At 43.4% G+C, this 18,479-nt stretch overlaps 1 protein-coding gene across 2 annotated transcripts in view; it reads right to left on the bottom strand.

Moving 5' to 3' along the window:
* The window catches only part of CHN2 (chimerin 2), a 268,979-nt gene that overhangs the window by 132,248 nt on the left and 118,252 nt on the right, over positions 1-18,479 (bottom strand). For both annotated transcript variants that reach the window (XM_074367307.1, XM_074367308.1), the window contains exon 2: positions 1,525-1,563. In XM_074367307.1, coding sequence (XP_074223408.1) covers positions 1,525-1,563 — 39 coding nt within the window. The remainder of the gene's footprint in view (positions 1-1,524; positions 1,564-18,479) is intronic.

Raw genomic sequence — 18,479 nt, forward strand, 5'->3', positions numbered from 1 at the left:
ACTCCATTAGGAAACAAACAAACAAAAACATCCAATTACTAAGTCATTAGCACTGCCTTTTAAAATAGAAGATCAGAATGCAGAGCATCAGATTGGAAGGGCCCTTAGAGACCCAGCACAACCCCTTTATTTCACAGATGGAAGAACAGACTCATGTGATAAAGAACGAGGTGCCTCTGTATATGCTGACACGGGAAGATAAAAACAAGATACTTGTGAAGTGAAACAAGCAAGTTGAAGGACACCGGGTACAGCATAAGCCCATTTGTATGAAAGGGAACAACAACAAAATGCCTTAATATTAGGCATGTGCATTTTAAACACTCAGAAGGATGCTTTCCAAAATTGACAGGGGTCAACCACTGGGAAAGTGGAGTGGAAGATGGCGTGGGGACTGGTCTGTGGATTGTAGGAAATTTTTACTCTCAGCTTTATGTATTTCTCTAATGTTTGTCTCTTATGTAGTTTTGTGTTGCTTTTGTAACAAACACATGCATACATAGGTATATGCATATGTGTGTCTGTGTATGTATATGCTTATTTATATACTTATGTATACAATTTTAAATAGAAAGAAAAATATCTTGGAAACTTGCAGGTTGTGGGTCAGGCTTGCTTCTTGGTTCTACTCTGATTGCCACTCCAATGCTTCTCCTAAAATCTTTGCCAAGTTACTGAACCTCCCTGAGCTATGGTTTCCTTGTATGTGAAATGGGGATAATAATGGTACCTGTACCTTAAGGCTGCAGTGCGATTTGAGAGTTCAGGCAGAGCTAGGGCAGGGGCTGGCCCAGGGCAGGTCTCAATGTGCAATAGAAACAATAGAACATCCATAATTGAGAAATAACTGCTCTTCTTATTGCTGTCTAGAAGCAGAGCCTGAACGGGAGCCTGTGCCCTGGCTCTCAGCACAGTGGGCTCCCCTCCCCCCATACTCCTCCCCTCTCCTGCTGGAGAACTACTCAAGCAGGTGGATGACACCAAGAAAGGAGAAAATGAGCTTGAGGTGATGACAACGGCCTGCCTTCACGAGGGAAGACGATGGCTTGATGACTGATGATAAGACAATGATCTCTGTTTCTACGGAGTCACCCTTAGTGACCAAACATTATTCTTCGCTGTTAACTTTTTTTGTGGTAAATGTCATATGATATTACAGCTTTAGGATGAATGGCCAAGAACATAATTCATGGATGTCAACACACTCACCCCTGCTGACCAGCTGTGGAAAGAAAGGAAAGAAAAGAGAAAGAAAGAAAAGAAAAGAGAAAGAAAAGAGAAGCCCCAAAGAAAGAGTCAGAAGGTACATCTTTCTTTTTCTAAGCATTCCTAAGTGGGTCATAGGCAGCCAGCTCTCAGAGGTCCAGTCCTCTCTGACCAATATCTCTCCTTAGTAGAAAAAGAAAGATTTGGGTTTGCAATGCTGTGATGTGGGAGTTTGCATGCACTAAATCAACGGCAAGAATTGTTCAAAGGACAAGCCTGCTAAAGACTTCTGAGGAGATCCTCATTTCAGATACTCACAGTACGATTTCCATATTGGAGGCTGGTACTCTTCAGCATCTAGAATAAAAAGAAAGAAATCAATCGGTCAGCCTGAACGTCAAACTGTCGACACGAGCCTTCTCTGGAGGAACAACAGGCTGTCAGCAGCCCTTGCATTCCGGTCCCAGGGGGACTCTCTGCTCATTTACGGGACAGTTCCGGGCATGAGGGAGGAAGCGTGCACCGCAACCCTTGTGGAGCCAGCACCACTTTCTTCAGGTCGCTTACCACGACAGAATCAATTGCTTAACCATTTTCATAGGGCCCAGTAAATCAAAACAGATTTTTTAAAGCAATTAACTTGATTGTAACCTCCAGTAATCCTTTCAAACAGTATTTACTTAACGTGGCATAATAAACATATAATTCACCTCACAGATTCCAATCAGACCTTTAGTCCCTTTATTAAGACTTGAGGGCAAGACACAGTGGCAAGTCTGTAATGTTAAATCTGGGAAGTTGTACAACTCAACCAACTGAACTCCTAAAATACCAAGTCTGACAGCAGAGACACTGATGATTCAATTGGAATCACATTATCTCCTTGAATTTACTCCAGTGTGTGCCTTAGGAAATTTCCAGAAAACCTCTCAGCAATCAGAAGTGTCAGAGTGAAAGAGTTACAACAAAATGGAGAGGACGGAATTGTTATTCATCAATCTAGAAAGCAGACAATGGGGGAAAATCTGCTTGTTCAGTCAACTCAACAATCCCAACGCTGACAGCTGAATTTATAATCCTGACGGAGTTATCAGAGCCCTCCTGAGCTCATAGCTAAGGTCTTGGTAAGACAGACTCCAGCTTAAACAGCCAGAGGGAAAAATCCTTCTCCCCAAATCACAGAATGTTGAGCTGGGGAAGCCTTAAAAGTTCTCTAATTTAGCCCCTTTCGGTAAGGAAACTGTTCTGTCATTCTGCACGCCCACGGCATCACACAGCCGTCTCATGTGGCCCTTGTCCTTGTGCCACTGTCATAGATTACTTGCAAAGGAAGTACTTTGAGTACTACATGCAAAGGAACAGAATTTTTCTAATCTCACGCAGTAAGGTAGTTTGAGAATTTCTCCCCTCCTGAGAAACAAATATGCTTCTTATAAATAAAAACTAACTCAAGAGTGGTGAACTTCCCCAAATCTTACTCAGTGATGGTTGCGTAGCTTAAATTAAATTCTTCCACAATTAATGACTTGCTCTGTGGGGCCCACCCGATCCCAGAGGCAACTACATGCCTCCTGAGATAGTTTCATACAAATAAATCTATATTGTTGGGCTTGCATTGTCAGGGTCTATGGATAATCAGCCACACAGGCACACACACAAATACAGCGTGTGAATAGTGGTCTATGTTGTTATGCAAACTTAGTTTGCTGAAGAAAAGTAAAACTCTTAATACTTTTCTCAAAGTAGATAACGTAATAATGAGCTTTTAACCTAAACCGGTAATTGATTTCATCCTATATGTGACAGAAACCAATTTTAATGGGTTAATATGAGTGTTTGTGCATAAAGAACATTCAAATAAAATAAATCATGTTGCTGAGTTTACAATGAAATTCCAGAACCATCCATACAATGCCACCTCACCAGAAAAGCCAGGTCCTGTATGTTAAAGCATTGATGGTGCCCTCCAAAATATTTTTCAAAGATAAAAATCAACACACACACAGACACACACAGACACACACACACACACAGAGACAGAAATGTGAATCCCTGAGATTGTATCTACCCAAAGCTGTCTTGTTATTTTGGATGAGATTTACATCACCATAAGGTGAATACAACCCCCAGATGAGGTGGTCAAGAACATTCAGACCCTAGTGTAGCTTTCTACATATTGAGGGAAGCTCATCCCCCAAAATAAGCAGTCTCCTTTAGGCAGGTTTTTAAACACAGTTCAGACGCTCGATCTGCATGTCCTAAGGCCTTCGGACCGAAAGTCAGAAGTTAGGATTAGATGACCTCTCACTGTCCATTTGAGTCTTGTTCTGTGGAAAGCCTAGAATTTCATTTCGTCTGAAATACTGGCTTCTAACCTTTAAATTTTCACTGAGGCTTTCCTGCACACAGACAATGCAAACCTTTCTGGTTGCTCGCTGTTGGCAACATCACACAGAGGTGAGGAGAGCCGTCCGTGGAGACTGGAGATCATCCTGCTTCCTTGCTTAAAGTTCTCCAATGTCTCCCATTTGCATTTGGAATAAAACAGAAACATTTACGATTGACTTCTTAGCTTGTTATTACTGGGCTCATCCCACTAATAGCCAAACTCCACATAAGCAGGGAATTTTGCTTCGTTCACTTGGGCCACATCAGCCCTTAGAAGGGTGTCGGGCATACAACAGACATTCAAAAAGCATACATTAAATAAATGAATGAACTCTCAGGGTTCAAATCTTACTCTGACAACTACTGGCTGAATAACTTGAAGCAGGTTACTCGACTTCTTTTAAAAGCCTCCCAATATGCATCTTTATAAGACAGAAAAATAAATGTACCTACTTTATAACTAATCTCTTAGGGTGATTGTGAGAATTAAATGAGATAATGTGTATAAAGTTCTTGGGACAGCACCTGGCAAACAGCATGAGCCCCATGAAGGCCCACTAATGTCATTGTGTTGCTGTCACAACATCACCCTGTCCCGGTCCTTCCCAGGTGAGCTCAGGCTCTTGTCTTCTCTCCCGTGGCCACAGCCAATGACTGTCTCTACTCTTGCCCCCAGATCTGGAGCCTGTAATTAAATTCCAGTGCTGTTGTCATGGAAGGTTTTTCTTTCTCATAAAAGAATTCAAAGTGAGAGGCCATTTGCCATGCTTCAGTGGAACAACTATAATTACCTTGGTCTCAGAGACTCGTTTCACAAGCCACAAAAGTGCACTGTTAGGAGGCCCTGGTCAAGCAACAAGGCACAAAATATTTTTAATATGTTGAAACAAATCTTTAGCTGCCTCCAGCACTGCCCCACCAACATCACATTTGCCCCAGTTTCACATAATATTTTTCAAAATCTACTTTACTCTTGGATAGCCAGACACTTTTTTTTTTTTTAACCTGGAACAGGCTTTCTAGGTCATTTAGTTCACCATCTTCATTTGGCAAATGAGAAAAATGAAATGCGGAATGACGAAGCGGCCTTCTCAAGGTCATAAGACAAGTGAGAGGCAGAGGTGGAATTACAGCAGGGGCTGTGCCCTCCAGCTTGACACAGCATCATCCTTGCCAGGCGGTCCACCCTGCTTTACACAGACTGACATCAAGACAAAAATTATTATATAACAGACCCGTTACTGCAATTTTTGTGAAGCTTGGAAGAAGAAAATAAAATAGAGAAAAGAAAGAAAATTAGTGGTATGAAAACTGACATCAAGTCAAATGGTAGGACAGTATTCCATCAATACATACGCTTCATCTAACAGTTAAAGTCCAGGAGATGCCACGTATAGGAAGTACTGACAACATAAGACATTATACTTTGAGGAGGGGTATATTATATTGTTAAGTATTTTAGAGAAATGGGTATAATGCAGAAGGAAGGAGGAGGAAGTAGAACAGAATAAATTCCACATTCTAAGAAACAAATACTATCATTGAACCCAGAAGACAGTTATACGTATTTTTTGAAAGGAATAATAAATTATGAGTGTCAAAGTGGCTTAGAAAATACATTGCTTAAAAATACTGACTCACATGTAACTGAACTTTAAAAAACGTGTAAGTTCTTTGACTCAGCAATTCTATTCATGGGAGTCAACCTAAGGTAGTAACTGAACATGAGTACAAAGACAAATATTTGAATAAGGTGTTCATTTGCGCTTTGTGTGTAACAGTTAATATAAAAGACCAGAAATAAGGGAGTGGTTCAGTAAGTTACCGTATACTATAGCCATGAAAATGATGGTGTGGGTCAGAGCTCCTGGTCCAGAGCATGACCTCTAGAGCTAGACCACCTAGGTTCAAAACCTAGCTCTGTCACTTACTAGCTGTGTGAAGTTAGGCAAGTTATCTGATCTCTCTGTGCCTCAGTTTTTCAATCTATAAAATGGAAATAATAATATTACCCAACATATAGCATGTTGTAAAGATAGGATAGCTTAATATGCATTAAATACTCAGTCTGGTGTCTGGCATGTAGTAAACTCCGTATTTGCTGTTACTATTATCTTTCCTTAATGACACAGAAAAATATTTATGCTACATTAAGTATTAAACAAATCAGGTTACAAAACAATTTAATAAGTATGATCCCATTTTAAGGAAAAGATAAATATTTATATTCATAGAAATGATCTACAAGGCTATAAATCCAATTAACAGTTGTTACACTTGGTAGTGAAAATATAGGTGATTTCTAATTTTCTCTTCTTTTGTTCAACTGCATTTCCTAATTTTCTGTTCCCGCTGCTTGTATAAAAATTAAAATGAATGAGAAATAAATTCATAAGAGTGCTAGGTAGTTTCTCTCTATTTTTTTTAAACATACTGTCTAAATAAATCACCACCTTGAAAATAAAGCAGAAATAAAAAGACTCAACAAAAATAATTCCTACAGTAACGCATGCAATACATATAGATTAGTCTAGGAAGAACTAAGAGTGAAGATAAAAGAAAGGAGACTAGGGCTTCTGTAGGAAAAGGCTATGCCCAGTTCCCTCAGTCTTCTTAAAAATTCTGTGAAATAAATGTTAATGAGCAACTCTGAGCAGGCTGGGAAGCAGGTATCTCTGCTTATTAAAGAGAGAGGAGAAAGAGAAAAAAGACACAGATGCCTAGAAAATGATCAAAACCTTACAAAAATAGATAATAAGACCACGACAGTGAAATAATTTATAAAGAATCTGAACATATTAAACAAAAAGAAAAGAATAAAAAAAAAAGAAAAGCTGGTTTAGAAGACCTGGAGGTACAGCTGAAACTTGGAAGCAATCTTGAGAAAATCTTACATGCTAAAGTAAGTAAATCCTGCAAAGACAGTGCTGCCATTCAGAACCACGGGAAGAAGAGGAAGAATTCTGGGATCAGCACATGGAAATCTCTTCCACGTCAGAGACCCAAAGAGAGGGCAACAGGGGTGATCAAGAGCACGTGTCATAAAAAGTCATCTTCCTAGATCAAAAGCATGACAAAAATTATTTAATCTCTGTTGTTTTCACTAAATTTACAATACACACAATGTTGAAAAACAGAAAAAGCCCAACAATTAAAAAAGTATCTCTTGTAAGTTCCTAACCTCAAAAAAACCCACCATGAATAGATAGAGTGAATCTTTCCAGATTTTTTCTTGTAAATGGCTAGAATAAACATTTATAAAAATGGTCTCATATCATATATAGTGTTCTGTGATTTGCTCTTGAACTTAATGATCTTTCCTTGGGACTTTTTCCATGTCAGTACATACAGACCTGTGGGTCTTTTTTTGAACTGTAGCTTGGTCTTGCATGGTATCTGTATACCAAAGTGCATTCAATTCATTTATGTAATCATTTCCAACTGATGGACACTGAAGTTATTTTCAATTTGTTAAAAACAATGCTTCAATGATATGTTCTATGTGTAGTTTAGATTCTGGGAAACTGAACTGCTGGGTGAAGAGAGGGTCTGCATATTTTTTATTTTCAGAGCTATTGTGAAAATGGCCTTCAGAAAGGTGTATCAATTGGAACTCTCAGCAGTGTGTGCAAGAATGCCTGTTTCCCCATGTCCTCACCCACACTGGCTATTATCAATATACATTTTAATTTTTGATGCCTTTAAGACTCAATTAGAAAAATAAATGGATGAAACTAAGTATATGCGTTTGCAGGGAAGCAAATGGCGGCACAGAACGTTCTGCTCCTGGAAATGACTCTGTGGAAACATATGGTCATGGAGGTGAAAACAGGCTAATCCCACATGTTTTGGTGGCTGCAGCTGGAAGGCTATATTCTTCCAAGCATTTTCAGATCCAGAAATCTGTTCATTTGATGGAATCACCTGAGAAGCAAATGTAAAGGAATTTGGGGACTGATTAATGAAGGAAAATTAGAGAACGCCATGTGCTACACTTGGGTAAGTGACAATCAAAGAGGAAATACCTGTAAACATCAAGGAGGCCAGATGCCTTCGCCCGGCTCAGTGGAGGATGACTACACTAACAGAGAAACTCATGCAGGGGCTCTGGAAAATCAGTGGAGTGAAAAAGTTCAAGAATGATCTACCAAGGAAGTTGGCGATGATTCAGCCTTAAGAGTATTTCAGACAAAGCTGCCTGTATTGCATCAAGGGGGTCATTTGGAAAATAGAGGGTGGAAGGATTGCGTCCCTCCCTCTGCCATCGCGTCTCCTGGAAAACCCAGGTCTCTGCCATCACTTTTGATTTATTGATGCACACATTTGCAAATGGGCTGCAGTTCATGGGCTTTTTCCAGGGAAGTTGGGTGGAAACAGGCTTTTCAGTCAGCCGTGGGACAGCCTCACAATGAGATGACAGTTCAGAATTTGTTGGGTGATTAGCTTAATGGACCCAGAATGGGTTTGGGATCCAAAGGAAAGCAAATGACGACCACACGAAGAGTGTGTGATGTTTGTGCTCACGCAGCAATCTGTCTTTGCACGCGTACAGTATGCCCAAGCTCGGGGCTTCAGAAGTGTGTGAGGAGCCACCACATGCAGCCTGCGGCTGTGGTCTTATCAGGCCACTCCAGCCAAGTGGTGCCACGCCTGAGCCGTGAGATGACCCGGAGACCATCCTGACTGCCGAGAAACACTGAGATGTGAAGGCTGTTACAGAGCTCTCCTGCTGTCACACTGGCTGAAGAATACAGGAATGTGTTCTAATGCTTGTCACCCATACAGGTCCCCTGCATTCCCCTGAGAAATTAGACATCCACGTATTCTCTTTGGAAACTGCTGCTTGGGTAAGGAATGAAGGCCTGGTTTGCATCTGTCAGTTTCATTTCACAGATTTTTTTTGTAGCTGATTTAGTTCTATTTGAGGAGACTAGTTAATAAGACATAGTCCAGAAATTATTGATGGGCCCCCAGGCTGGGCCCCAAGGCCAAGGCTAAGCTGAGATTTTCTGAAGATGATGAAGGCATCCACAGAGGGCCTTGGGCTGGAGTTTGTGGTCACTAGAGGGCACTGGGGCCACATGGAACTTCCGTCTGGGCCACTTATTCTGTATGCAGAGGCGGGATGAGATTCTTCTGTCCAACAGGTATTTATTGAATAAATACAACGAGGCAGGCCTGGGAATGCTTCAGTGAACAAGGCAGGTAAAGCTTCATGCACTGCGTGATCTGGCCCCTGGCCACCTCTCCCTGGTCATCTCATTGAGTCTCCTCTCTTGCCCACTATGCCTCGGCCACTCTGGCCTTTCTTTCCATCAGGACCATTCCAGTCTTAGAGATGTTACATGGACTCTCCCCTCTGCTTTCCACATGGCTGGCTTCATTATCATCTGGATCCCAGCTTAAATGCGCTGGCTTCTCAGAGACATCGTCCTGGACCACCCAATCTAAACCTGTCTCTCGGATACCTTTTAAAATTCCTTGCAGAGCCTTTTCATTATCAGATTTTTAAAATTATGTCCTTATATATTTCTTTGTTTATATTTTGTCTCCCCAGGCTAGACAGCACTTATGAGAGCAAGAACCTCATCTATCTTCTCTGATGTCTGGGTCACCCGGAGCCTCTCGAGTACCTTTGATGAATTAGAAAAAGAACCCCTTTTCAGGCAGGTGCATGGCTTGGCCACTGGACAGCACCTGTGTGTGAAGAAGATGCTTCCACTGGGAGACACAGCCCTGAGTCAGAGCACAGGCCTGGTGAGGGGAGTCCAGGCTTGGTTCAGCCCCGACTCATCCCCTCGGCCGGGCACAAACAGCATGGCTGGCCCTGACTACTGTCTCCCAGGATATAGTAGGTGTTCAATAAGAGTTGGCCAAGTGCAAGACTTCTTCACGACTCAAAACAGGCATTCCTGTTGAGGGACACAAACAAATGAGGAGGCAAGTGAACAGCAAGAGGATGTCCAAGAGGAGTATGTAAGAGGAATATCTACCAGAACTTCTCAACCTTCAGGAGGCTGAGTGGGGCCTGTGCCAGTCAGGCCCTTCCCCAGGCCTTGGCCAGTTACCTCTGGCATTAATCAGCTCTGTCCAGGGCTCCTTCAAGAATTATCCCATAAAAATGGAGTCTAACAGCAAGGCCTAGGGTCCCCAAAGACTAAGAGAAGCATAAGTAACTTCTAGAATCATTGCACATTAAGCCTAGTCAAAGAGGCACTCTGTTACCCAGATATCTACTACAGAAGCCCACAGCAAGGAGTGCCTTTGTGGACAAATGGGCTCATGGATCATGACTAGTGGGCCAGGGTGTAGCCAGTCAGGACCAGAAGCAAGACAGAACATGGCACTGAGAGCCGGAAGTGGCTCAGCCTGCTGGCTGAAACAGAGACTACGGGTGTGTGTGTGCGTGCGTGTGTGAATGCGTGTGTGTGTAGGTTTCAGAGTGGCTAGGAATTAAATTGGAGAGGCAAGTAAGGGCCAGATAATTAAGGGGTTTTAAAACCATGCTGAAGGCTTACCTTTTTCTAGAAGGAAGGGGAAGGGGGCATGTAAGCAAGGAGGATGCAGTGTCCAATTTGTATGTTAGAAAGACCATTCCAGTTGCAGTATGGAATCGGACTGGAGGAAGAGAAGATGGGAGGGAGGGAAGATAAGGGGGTTGGAGGGATATAACAGGGTGGTGACCAATCGGGGAGCTGACTAGGCAGGTGACACTAGTGGTCTGAACTTGAATGGTGGCAGTGGAGATGGAGAAAATGGGATGGGTTTGGAAAATGTTGAGAAAATAGAATCTACAGGACTTGGTGGTAAACTGGATATAAACAGAGGAGGAGAGGAGGAAAAATGACTTCTGGCTTGGGTGGAAGAAGATGGATGGCTTTTGGCACGAGCAACTGGGTGGATCGTGATGCCACTCACAGAAACAGGGTGGACCAGAGGAGAAGCAGGTTTGGCAGATGGTGATGCGCTCGGCTTTTCCCTGTTGGAAGGAGATGTCTATGGGACAGCCAAGTGAACATATCTAAGAGGGCTGGAATTCAGAAGAGAGATCTGGGTGGGAGATCTAGAACTGGAGGCCCCAACATACAGATGCCGACTGCAGCCACTATAGCAGGTGGCACAACATAGGATGGGTGTTTGGAGGAAGGAAAGGAGGCCTTCGACAGAACCCCTGAGGAGCATCAACATTTAAGGGATGAGAAGAAGAGGAGAGTAAGTAAAGACCAGAGAGATAAGAGAGAAACCGTGAGATGGGGGACATGAAAGGTGAGACAAGAAAGATTTTAAAAGGGAGAAGTGGTCAACTGTATCAGAAGCTACTCAAACGAGATAAGCATGAGGAGGAACGACTGCTTCAGCAACAGGGGCTTTGGGATGACTCTGCAGTGGGGTGTGGGCAGAAGCCACAGCTACGTAAGAAGAAGGGTGAATGGAAGCTGGGAAAACAGAACTTGTGAGTATAAACAACCCTCTTGGGAGGTGCGGCAGTGACACGGAAGCGGACATCTCCTTCCAATAAAGGGGGACGAGGATCAAGATGTAGGAGCTCTACTTTGGATGCCATTGTCATTACCTCTTGCCAAACCACTCGCCCATGTCCCTGCTCTCCCTTTCCCTCAGGACCTTCTCCCTACTTCTGGGGCCTAAGTTTCTACAAGTGCAGGTTCCTCCCAGTGTGAAGGAGCAGCTTTCCTAGTGGATAATTTCTTCCTTTATCAATCACACACTTCTCCCTCTGCTATTTCTTTAGAGGCAACACCATACCCACTACTGCCATTCAGCCTGGAAGCCTCTCTTGTCTCCCCTGCCAACCCCCCCAGCCCCCCCCACCCCCCAATATTCTCCCTTCCAGCATTTGCCTGCCTCTTTATAAATTCTTTTCATCAGAGGAATGTTTTCCTGGCTTTCCTCCAGAAGCCCTTTTGGGCATTCATTTATTCATCTAACAAATATTTACCTAGAGCTTACAGCCTACTTGGCAGAAAATATTGCACTAGGCACTGGTGTAGATATAAAGGCAGGATGCAGACTCTGATCACAAGAAATCAGTCAGGAGATGAAATAAAGACATCAGCTCAGTCATTCACTCAACAAGCACTGCCTGCTGGGCATCCAGCTCCTGGCCACACGTGCACGTAATGAAAACATAAGGTAGAAAGTGCCATGTTATATAGCAAGGTTAGACAGAAAGGTGCTGTTAACATGGAGAGGAAGGAGAGTCTTGTACTCAGTTACTTCTTGATAATTACTCTTTCATTCATCTCTTTCCTGAAAGAGATGTCTTCTTCCTTGGAGAAGACAGTTTAGGTATATCTCCAGCCAGCTTTCTACTCTTGCCATTTAGAAAAGGCATTTTCTTCCCCTATGATAATAATATCTTTCTGTGTGTCTTGAGCTTACGGTGGGTATTTGTATCTCTTCAGATATATGGTGGTAGTGGCAGTGACAGACGAAATGCTCCTGAAAGCAGCTCATAAATCATAGCCCTGCCACGGGAAAGAAAGATTTTTTTTTGCCCATATTACATTGAGAGTCAAGTAGAGGAAGTCTAAATGCAGAGATAGAAGAGGAAGTGAGGTCTTCCACCAAGAGTGGAAAGGAATTTTAAGTGCACGGTAGATTCTAGATTCTGGGGTAGGTCCCTTATATGCATTACCTCTAATCTTTACGATTTTCCTGAATCATCTCTCCACACATTCACCCATCTCTCCACTTATCCACTTATCCACCTATCCACCCACCCAACCATCCACCTTTCGGCAAATAATGACGTGCTAAATAGCATGACAAAGATATAACCATGAGCAAGGCAAACCCAGTATCTGCTTTCAAAGTGCCTTCAGTCCAGCAATAAAGGCAAACAAACATTTAAAAAGTCATTACAATAAACTCTGGAAACTGTTATGACAGACAAAGTTCACGGGTACTATGAAAGCATATAGCGGGGCTCCTGTAAGGTATTTTTATCTCCTAGCAATAAGGAAGCTGAAGCTCAAAGAGACTAAATCATTTGCCCCAGATCACACAGTGGAAAAGAAGAATTCAAATCCAGGTCTGTCTTGCTTCAGAGCCAATTGATTTTTCTCCCCATGGCCCTAGTCCCATAGGAGAATCAGCAATGCAGAAGCTAAAATTTCAGCTCTACCTATTTCTCTTCTGCTTCAGTGATATCACATGGCTTGAACATTGTGGCAAGCAGGACCAGAGAAGCAGGAAAACTTAGGACCGTATTCAATTTTCTGCCATTTCTTTTTGAATAAAAAAAGTGAACTCTTACTGACTGAAATCCCCTCCCTCTCTCTTTTCTCCTCCCCTCCCCTCCTCCCTCCCTCCAGTCTCCCTCCCCGAGTCCGTCCCTGTTCTTCTTCCTCCCTCTATGTATCGGACTCTACATGTGACTCTCCCCCAAGTTCATTATCAACAGAAATATTCAGCCCATGGCCGGGCCTGGCTTATCAACAACCAGACTGGCAACAAATGGGCCCTCTGATTTAGCACAGCCATTCCTCACAGCTGGTCCAGTTCATAGAGTCGGCACGGTTAAGAGTTGTGGAGATTTGATACCGAGGAAAGACCTGTCAGCAGCTGCTCACTCTGGCCAGTCTGCCAGGTCATGGTTGGTGTCAAAGGCTGAAAACAGAACCAGCCACAGCGGAACATGCCCTTCAGAGGGCCGCTGGCTATGCTCCTGCCTGTGAAGGAGAGAACTAGCCCGGAAAATGGAAAATTTAGAGAATTCTTGCAATGGGCATTTCAAGCAAGGGCAGAGAACTGTGCTCTCGTCAGTGACCCTGGGAGTTTCTAGCCCCGGCTCCACTCAGTTTACTAGGCCAACCCTGACCCAGATGGGCCTGTTTTCTCATCCATAAAGACAGGGATTGGGCTGGATGCCCTCTGAGAGCTCTCCCGGCGGGCAGCTCCCGAACTCCTTAAATTATCAGTGCAGCAGAGCAGCTGCAACCTTCCCACTGCCGCGTTCTCTGCTCAGAGCTACTCTGTGTGACCTGGAGGTGAAAAGGCAGAAGGCCGATGCCAGCAGTCCTGGTGAAGCCATCCTTCCTCAGCTGATGGAACAGGTGACCCCCTTACCTGCCACGGAATAACTGACTTGCCTCATAGATGCAGTGAGAATTAGTCAAAGTGAGTATGCGTGTTATGTCCAAATACACTCCACTCCTGGCCTGTGAAGCACACCCAGTAAGTGAACTCCTGGCCTCTATCTGGGCCTACGTGGAGTCCAGGGGAGAGGGAAGCCATTTATCTCCTAGCTTGTGCCAGTCCTTGGGAGCGGGGCCCTGGCAGTCCAGCTCTGCCGCCCCTGGGGGACAGGTAAGCCTGCTTAATTCTGGGATTCGATAGTATGCAAGTCCACCTCACTGACCACTCTCCTGCCTGCCCTTAGTGATACGGGTGACATTTTAGCCTATGCCTGCTTTACTTTGTTTGATTTCTGTTCATGTTTAGAACAGGACTTCTAACTATTGGGGTGGGGGGAGTTCTAAGCAATCCCTAGCAGAAGGCAGCTTCCATTTTCCCAATGGGTAGGTCCTCCACAAAAAGACTGTGAATATATAAACTTTCAGAGATAATGAAATTATCAAGTATCTACTCATACTATTTAATTCTTTAATTCAGTTATACATATGTAATAGAACCACGTGTAAAATAATACACAAATTTAGAGATAGTGCTTTCATTAACTCATATTTCATAGGACAACTTAATGTAAATTCTGTATGTATCTCTTTGGCACTTTTGTGTCATCGAAGACATTTTTTTCTCAAAGCACATCATACTTCTTCCTTATACTTTTCAGAGTAAAAAACTTAAAGGTCCATGTGCAATGGTGCCACTGGACATCCTCCCTGGCCCCAGCCATGGAATCACATCACATGAGGGCAGCTGGCAGTTCACTCATCCTGTGGGTGGTCTCCACAACATTACCAGTGGTTACATTGCTTTTTCAAATGATCTTCAAAAAATTCGTTTATGGAAAACCTTGATGATGCTAAAAGGAATGAGGTGGCTGATACAGAAAGCTCTCCAAGATGTTAAATTTTAAAAGCAAGGTACAGCCAGCCCAGTGTTTGCAGAGCACAAAACAGCTCTGGAAGAAACTGCCAAGCTTCAACATATGTCTGAGGAGGAGGAGACCTGGGGACGGCGGGTCAGGAGAGGCTGGGAGACTAGGTTTTCACTGTACACCCTTTTATATCATTTGAAATAAAAAGAAAAAGAAAAAATATTTTAAAAGGTTGTTTACAATTACATTTAACACTCGTAATTGTGACTATATCTGAATTAAATTTCTTAGCCTCCTTTTTCAAAAGAATTTCATTAAGTAACCCCTACAAGAAGGCAAAACTATCACTGATTAAAGTAATTTCAGGTCTACTTTGTCTCTTCTAGAAAGCAGCTGGGGGCCCAAAATAAAGTAACTGAGAGAGAAACACAACTACATGAGAGATTTAGTATAAATAAAATGTTAAGATGACATCTTCTTTCTGAAAAATCATCTGGAGCATATATCATAAATACAGACAGATATTTTCCCCTCTATCGACAGATGTTTATTACACGATGTTAGGTGTTTCAGGTGCAGTCTTATTTAGTATTTATAACAAGCTTATAAAATGGAGATTATTAGTCCCATTATACAGGTGAGTAAACTGAGGAATAATGAGGTTGCCCAGAGTCACAAAGTTAATAGATAGTAAAGCTGAATATTCAAATTTAAGGTCTATCCAACTCTGAAAATCATGCTTTTTCCATGATAAAATCCTGCCTCTCCCACTGAGCCCTGCCATATTATGGGATTTAATACATATCATCACACAGGATCTTCAAACAGCACTGTGAGGTGGGTAGTGTTATCCCATTTTACAGATATGGAACCTGAGGATCAACAAGGGCAGTACCTTACCCCAAAGTTGGCCAACTCGTTTGTACCCCATAAAAATAATACCACATACACCCAACGGTCATCTTGGGAAGGATGACCTGTCATATTTTATTATAATTCATTAAATACATTTGCTTCACTGTGTTAAACTTGTTTACTTAGATCTAAGATTGTGTTCATTCTGTCTTCATCTATAACCAACCTAAACCTCACCTATCACTGTGAGCCAAGTAAAAATAGATGAGGCCCAGTTGGGTTGTCTAGAGGGGCTGTAGTTGGTTCTAATATTTGAAACCGCCTAAAAACCAGAGCCTCAAGTTTTGCTTTGCTTCTGGGTTTCAGTGCTTTGCGGTTTCTTATCACTTACTTTAAAAATAACCTGTTACAGAGAAAATATGTCTAAAGATCACAAACACACACATGAGCAACACTGCAGACACCTCACCCACTGCACCACAAAGCAACAAAAACAGCACAGGAAGCGCAACTGTGATGTGCAGGAAGGAGAAACAGAGCAGAGACAGTCAGAGCAACCCCTCACGAGCTGCAAGACGCTGATTTAGAGCTCAGCGTTCAACTCGGCATTAGCGTGTTATCTATCACTTGGATGCTGCATGTTCGAACAAATGTACGCAGGAAGGAAAGCCTTCCTGTCACCGTGGCAGGATGGGTGACAGCATCGGTGGGTCTATAATTAAAGGGTTAAGAATGAGGCAAACAACCAGCGGCCCAATGATTTCTGGAAGAGAAAGTATTTACATTACATAACAGAGCAAGAAGAATAGACCCCCCCTCCCCGTCCCCCGCTGTTATCTTAGTGTCGCCTGTCTTCACGGCACTTGGGACAGCTGTCCCGCATGCTGGCGGGAGAGTCATATCCTCTTGCTGTTTGCACAGTGGCACATTTGTCTTCCTAATCGCGGTGTGTGAAAGTTCCTGCTTCCACGACCAGAATCAGAAACCAAATATTAAAACAAATCTTTCCTTAATATTATCCTCCTGTCTGAAGCTGTTTGCACTTGCAACCTCTGTTTATCTACTTTCAGCAGCGTGATTGTAAGGAACAGTGTATTTACACACCTGTGCCTTTATAAAAGATCATGTCAATTTCCTAATTTGTCCAGATAACACATATTTACCTGTCACTCTGTTGCGGCGCTCACGTTAGACGCCCGCACACACAGATCGGTAAGAAAGTTCTTTCCCTCAGGCAGCTCCCACTTCCATAGGAAACAGAATTGAATGGTGTCTATGGAAGGGGTGTGTGCAACTGCCATGGGTGCCCCAGGCAGGAGCCGGGTCCCTGGCAGGGGTGAGTGGGAAGGACGAGGAAGACTTCACAGAGATGACACTGGAGCTGGGCGGTGAAGGATGCGTAGGCATTTGCTGGGCTCTGCATTTTGGGGAGGGGGAGGAAGATGGAGGCACAAGGGAGGATTGGGACATTGGTTTCACTTCCAGCATTCTGAGAAGGAAGGGAACTTCTCGGTTTGTACACTGAGTGTTTCTGAGAAAGGAGTGTTTCCTCACAAAGGCTAGATCATCATTTCCACTGGGAGTCTGTGCCTTAACAAAGCCATCTTTCCCTGCCTATGATGAATGCATAGGCAAATACAAGAGGGACAGGCAGGACTGCTTGCAACCTCTCAAGGGGCAAGGAGAGGGTTACAGGGAAATTCCTCGAGGTCAGCCTGCCATCTCACCTTCTCTTCTAAACACATGGCCTATTAATGCTTCCTGCTCTGCACAGAGCCCCCACCGTGATTACTCCCAGTGAGTGTCCTCTGGCTTCAGCTGGAATGAAAGTAAGGTGTGAATCCAATGGAAAGCCACCCTAGTGTCCCCCAAACCCCAGTACTCCCCTGCACTTGACTCCAGCACCTCCCAAAGCAGAGGTCTGTACACACCAGGTGCTCAATAAATGTTTGTTTGATTGACCAACTGAGTCACCGCTATCAAAGTAGAGGAAAAAAGTCACATTTTCCTTAGGAATGTCTACTCCAGCCATCAGTACTACATTTTCTGTGCAAGGTTCAAGTGAGATAAACCATCTTCAAAGCTCACAGTGGCCACGTGGCCAGTCACAAGCTGGCTGACAGGATTAAAAAGGAAAAGAACTACTGAGCACACTGGAAGTCTCCTCCAGCCAGGGTGTGCAGAGTGCCTTACCTGACATACGCAAACTCTGATACCAATCGATCAATAACTAGTGCAGCCAGGGTCTGGCTGTCAGAACTCAAAAACCAGAAAAGGGAAAAGCAAAGAAAGCAACCAGAAACGATTAGATCTGGGGCCTCTGAATAACACAGCGAAAGGTCCTTTGTTTCCAGCATCTGAGTCTAAGCACTTAATGGGAGCTCCCCAGGGCTTCATACCCTTCAGCAGGAAGTGGGTGTCCTCTGGGCACTAAAAGACCACTTATACTGAACCAGTAATAATTTCCTGGGTCAAGAGGCTCAGCCTTGAGCAGGAGCTGTTTGTAGGTTTTTCATATGCAACCTTCAGCTGTTTAGGTATTGGTTCTGTTTTCAGAATTCATTTGTCACACTGTAATGGGCTTTCTTCGAGTGCCCACCATAGTGACAGAGGATGCTGGAGGGACTCCATTGTTCCACTCCTGTGAGCACCACTGCACTGAATAGATGGTTCTGCAAGGCAGGCACACTCTGATCCTGACCACCACTGAGATTTTTTTAATATGGAATTGTAGATGTCGTTCTAAACGCATTTTTGTATCACCAGTATCTTCAAAGCTTTTCCACTAAAATACTCTAAATGTATCCACTGATTAAGATAACTTCTCTCTCACACATAGTAAATGACTCAAGGTTTCAGGGTACACAGTTGCCCTCCCCCATGAGTGAGCTTCCTGCATACACCCAGAAGGGTATTTCTGCATTTGACTTTCTCACTCCAGTCTAGTTCTTTGACCCTAATCCTTACCCTTAGGGGACAAAGATGTGACAGGCATGGAATCTGATGG

The sequence above is a fragment of the Camelus bactrianus genome, chromosome 7 (genome assembly GCF_048773025.1).
Source record: "Camelus bactrianus isolate YW-2024 breed Bactrian camel chromosome 7, ASM4877302v1, whole genome shotgun sequence".
Classification (NCBI taxonomy): Eukaryota; Metazoa; Chordata; class Mammalia; order Artiodactyla; family Camelidae; genus Camelus; species Camelus bactrianus.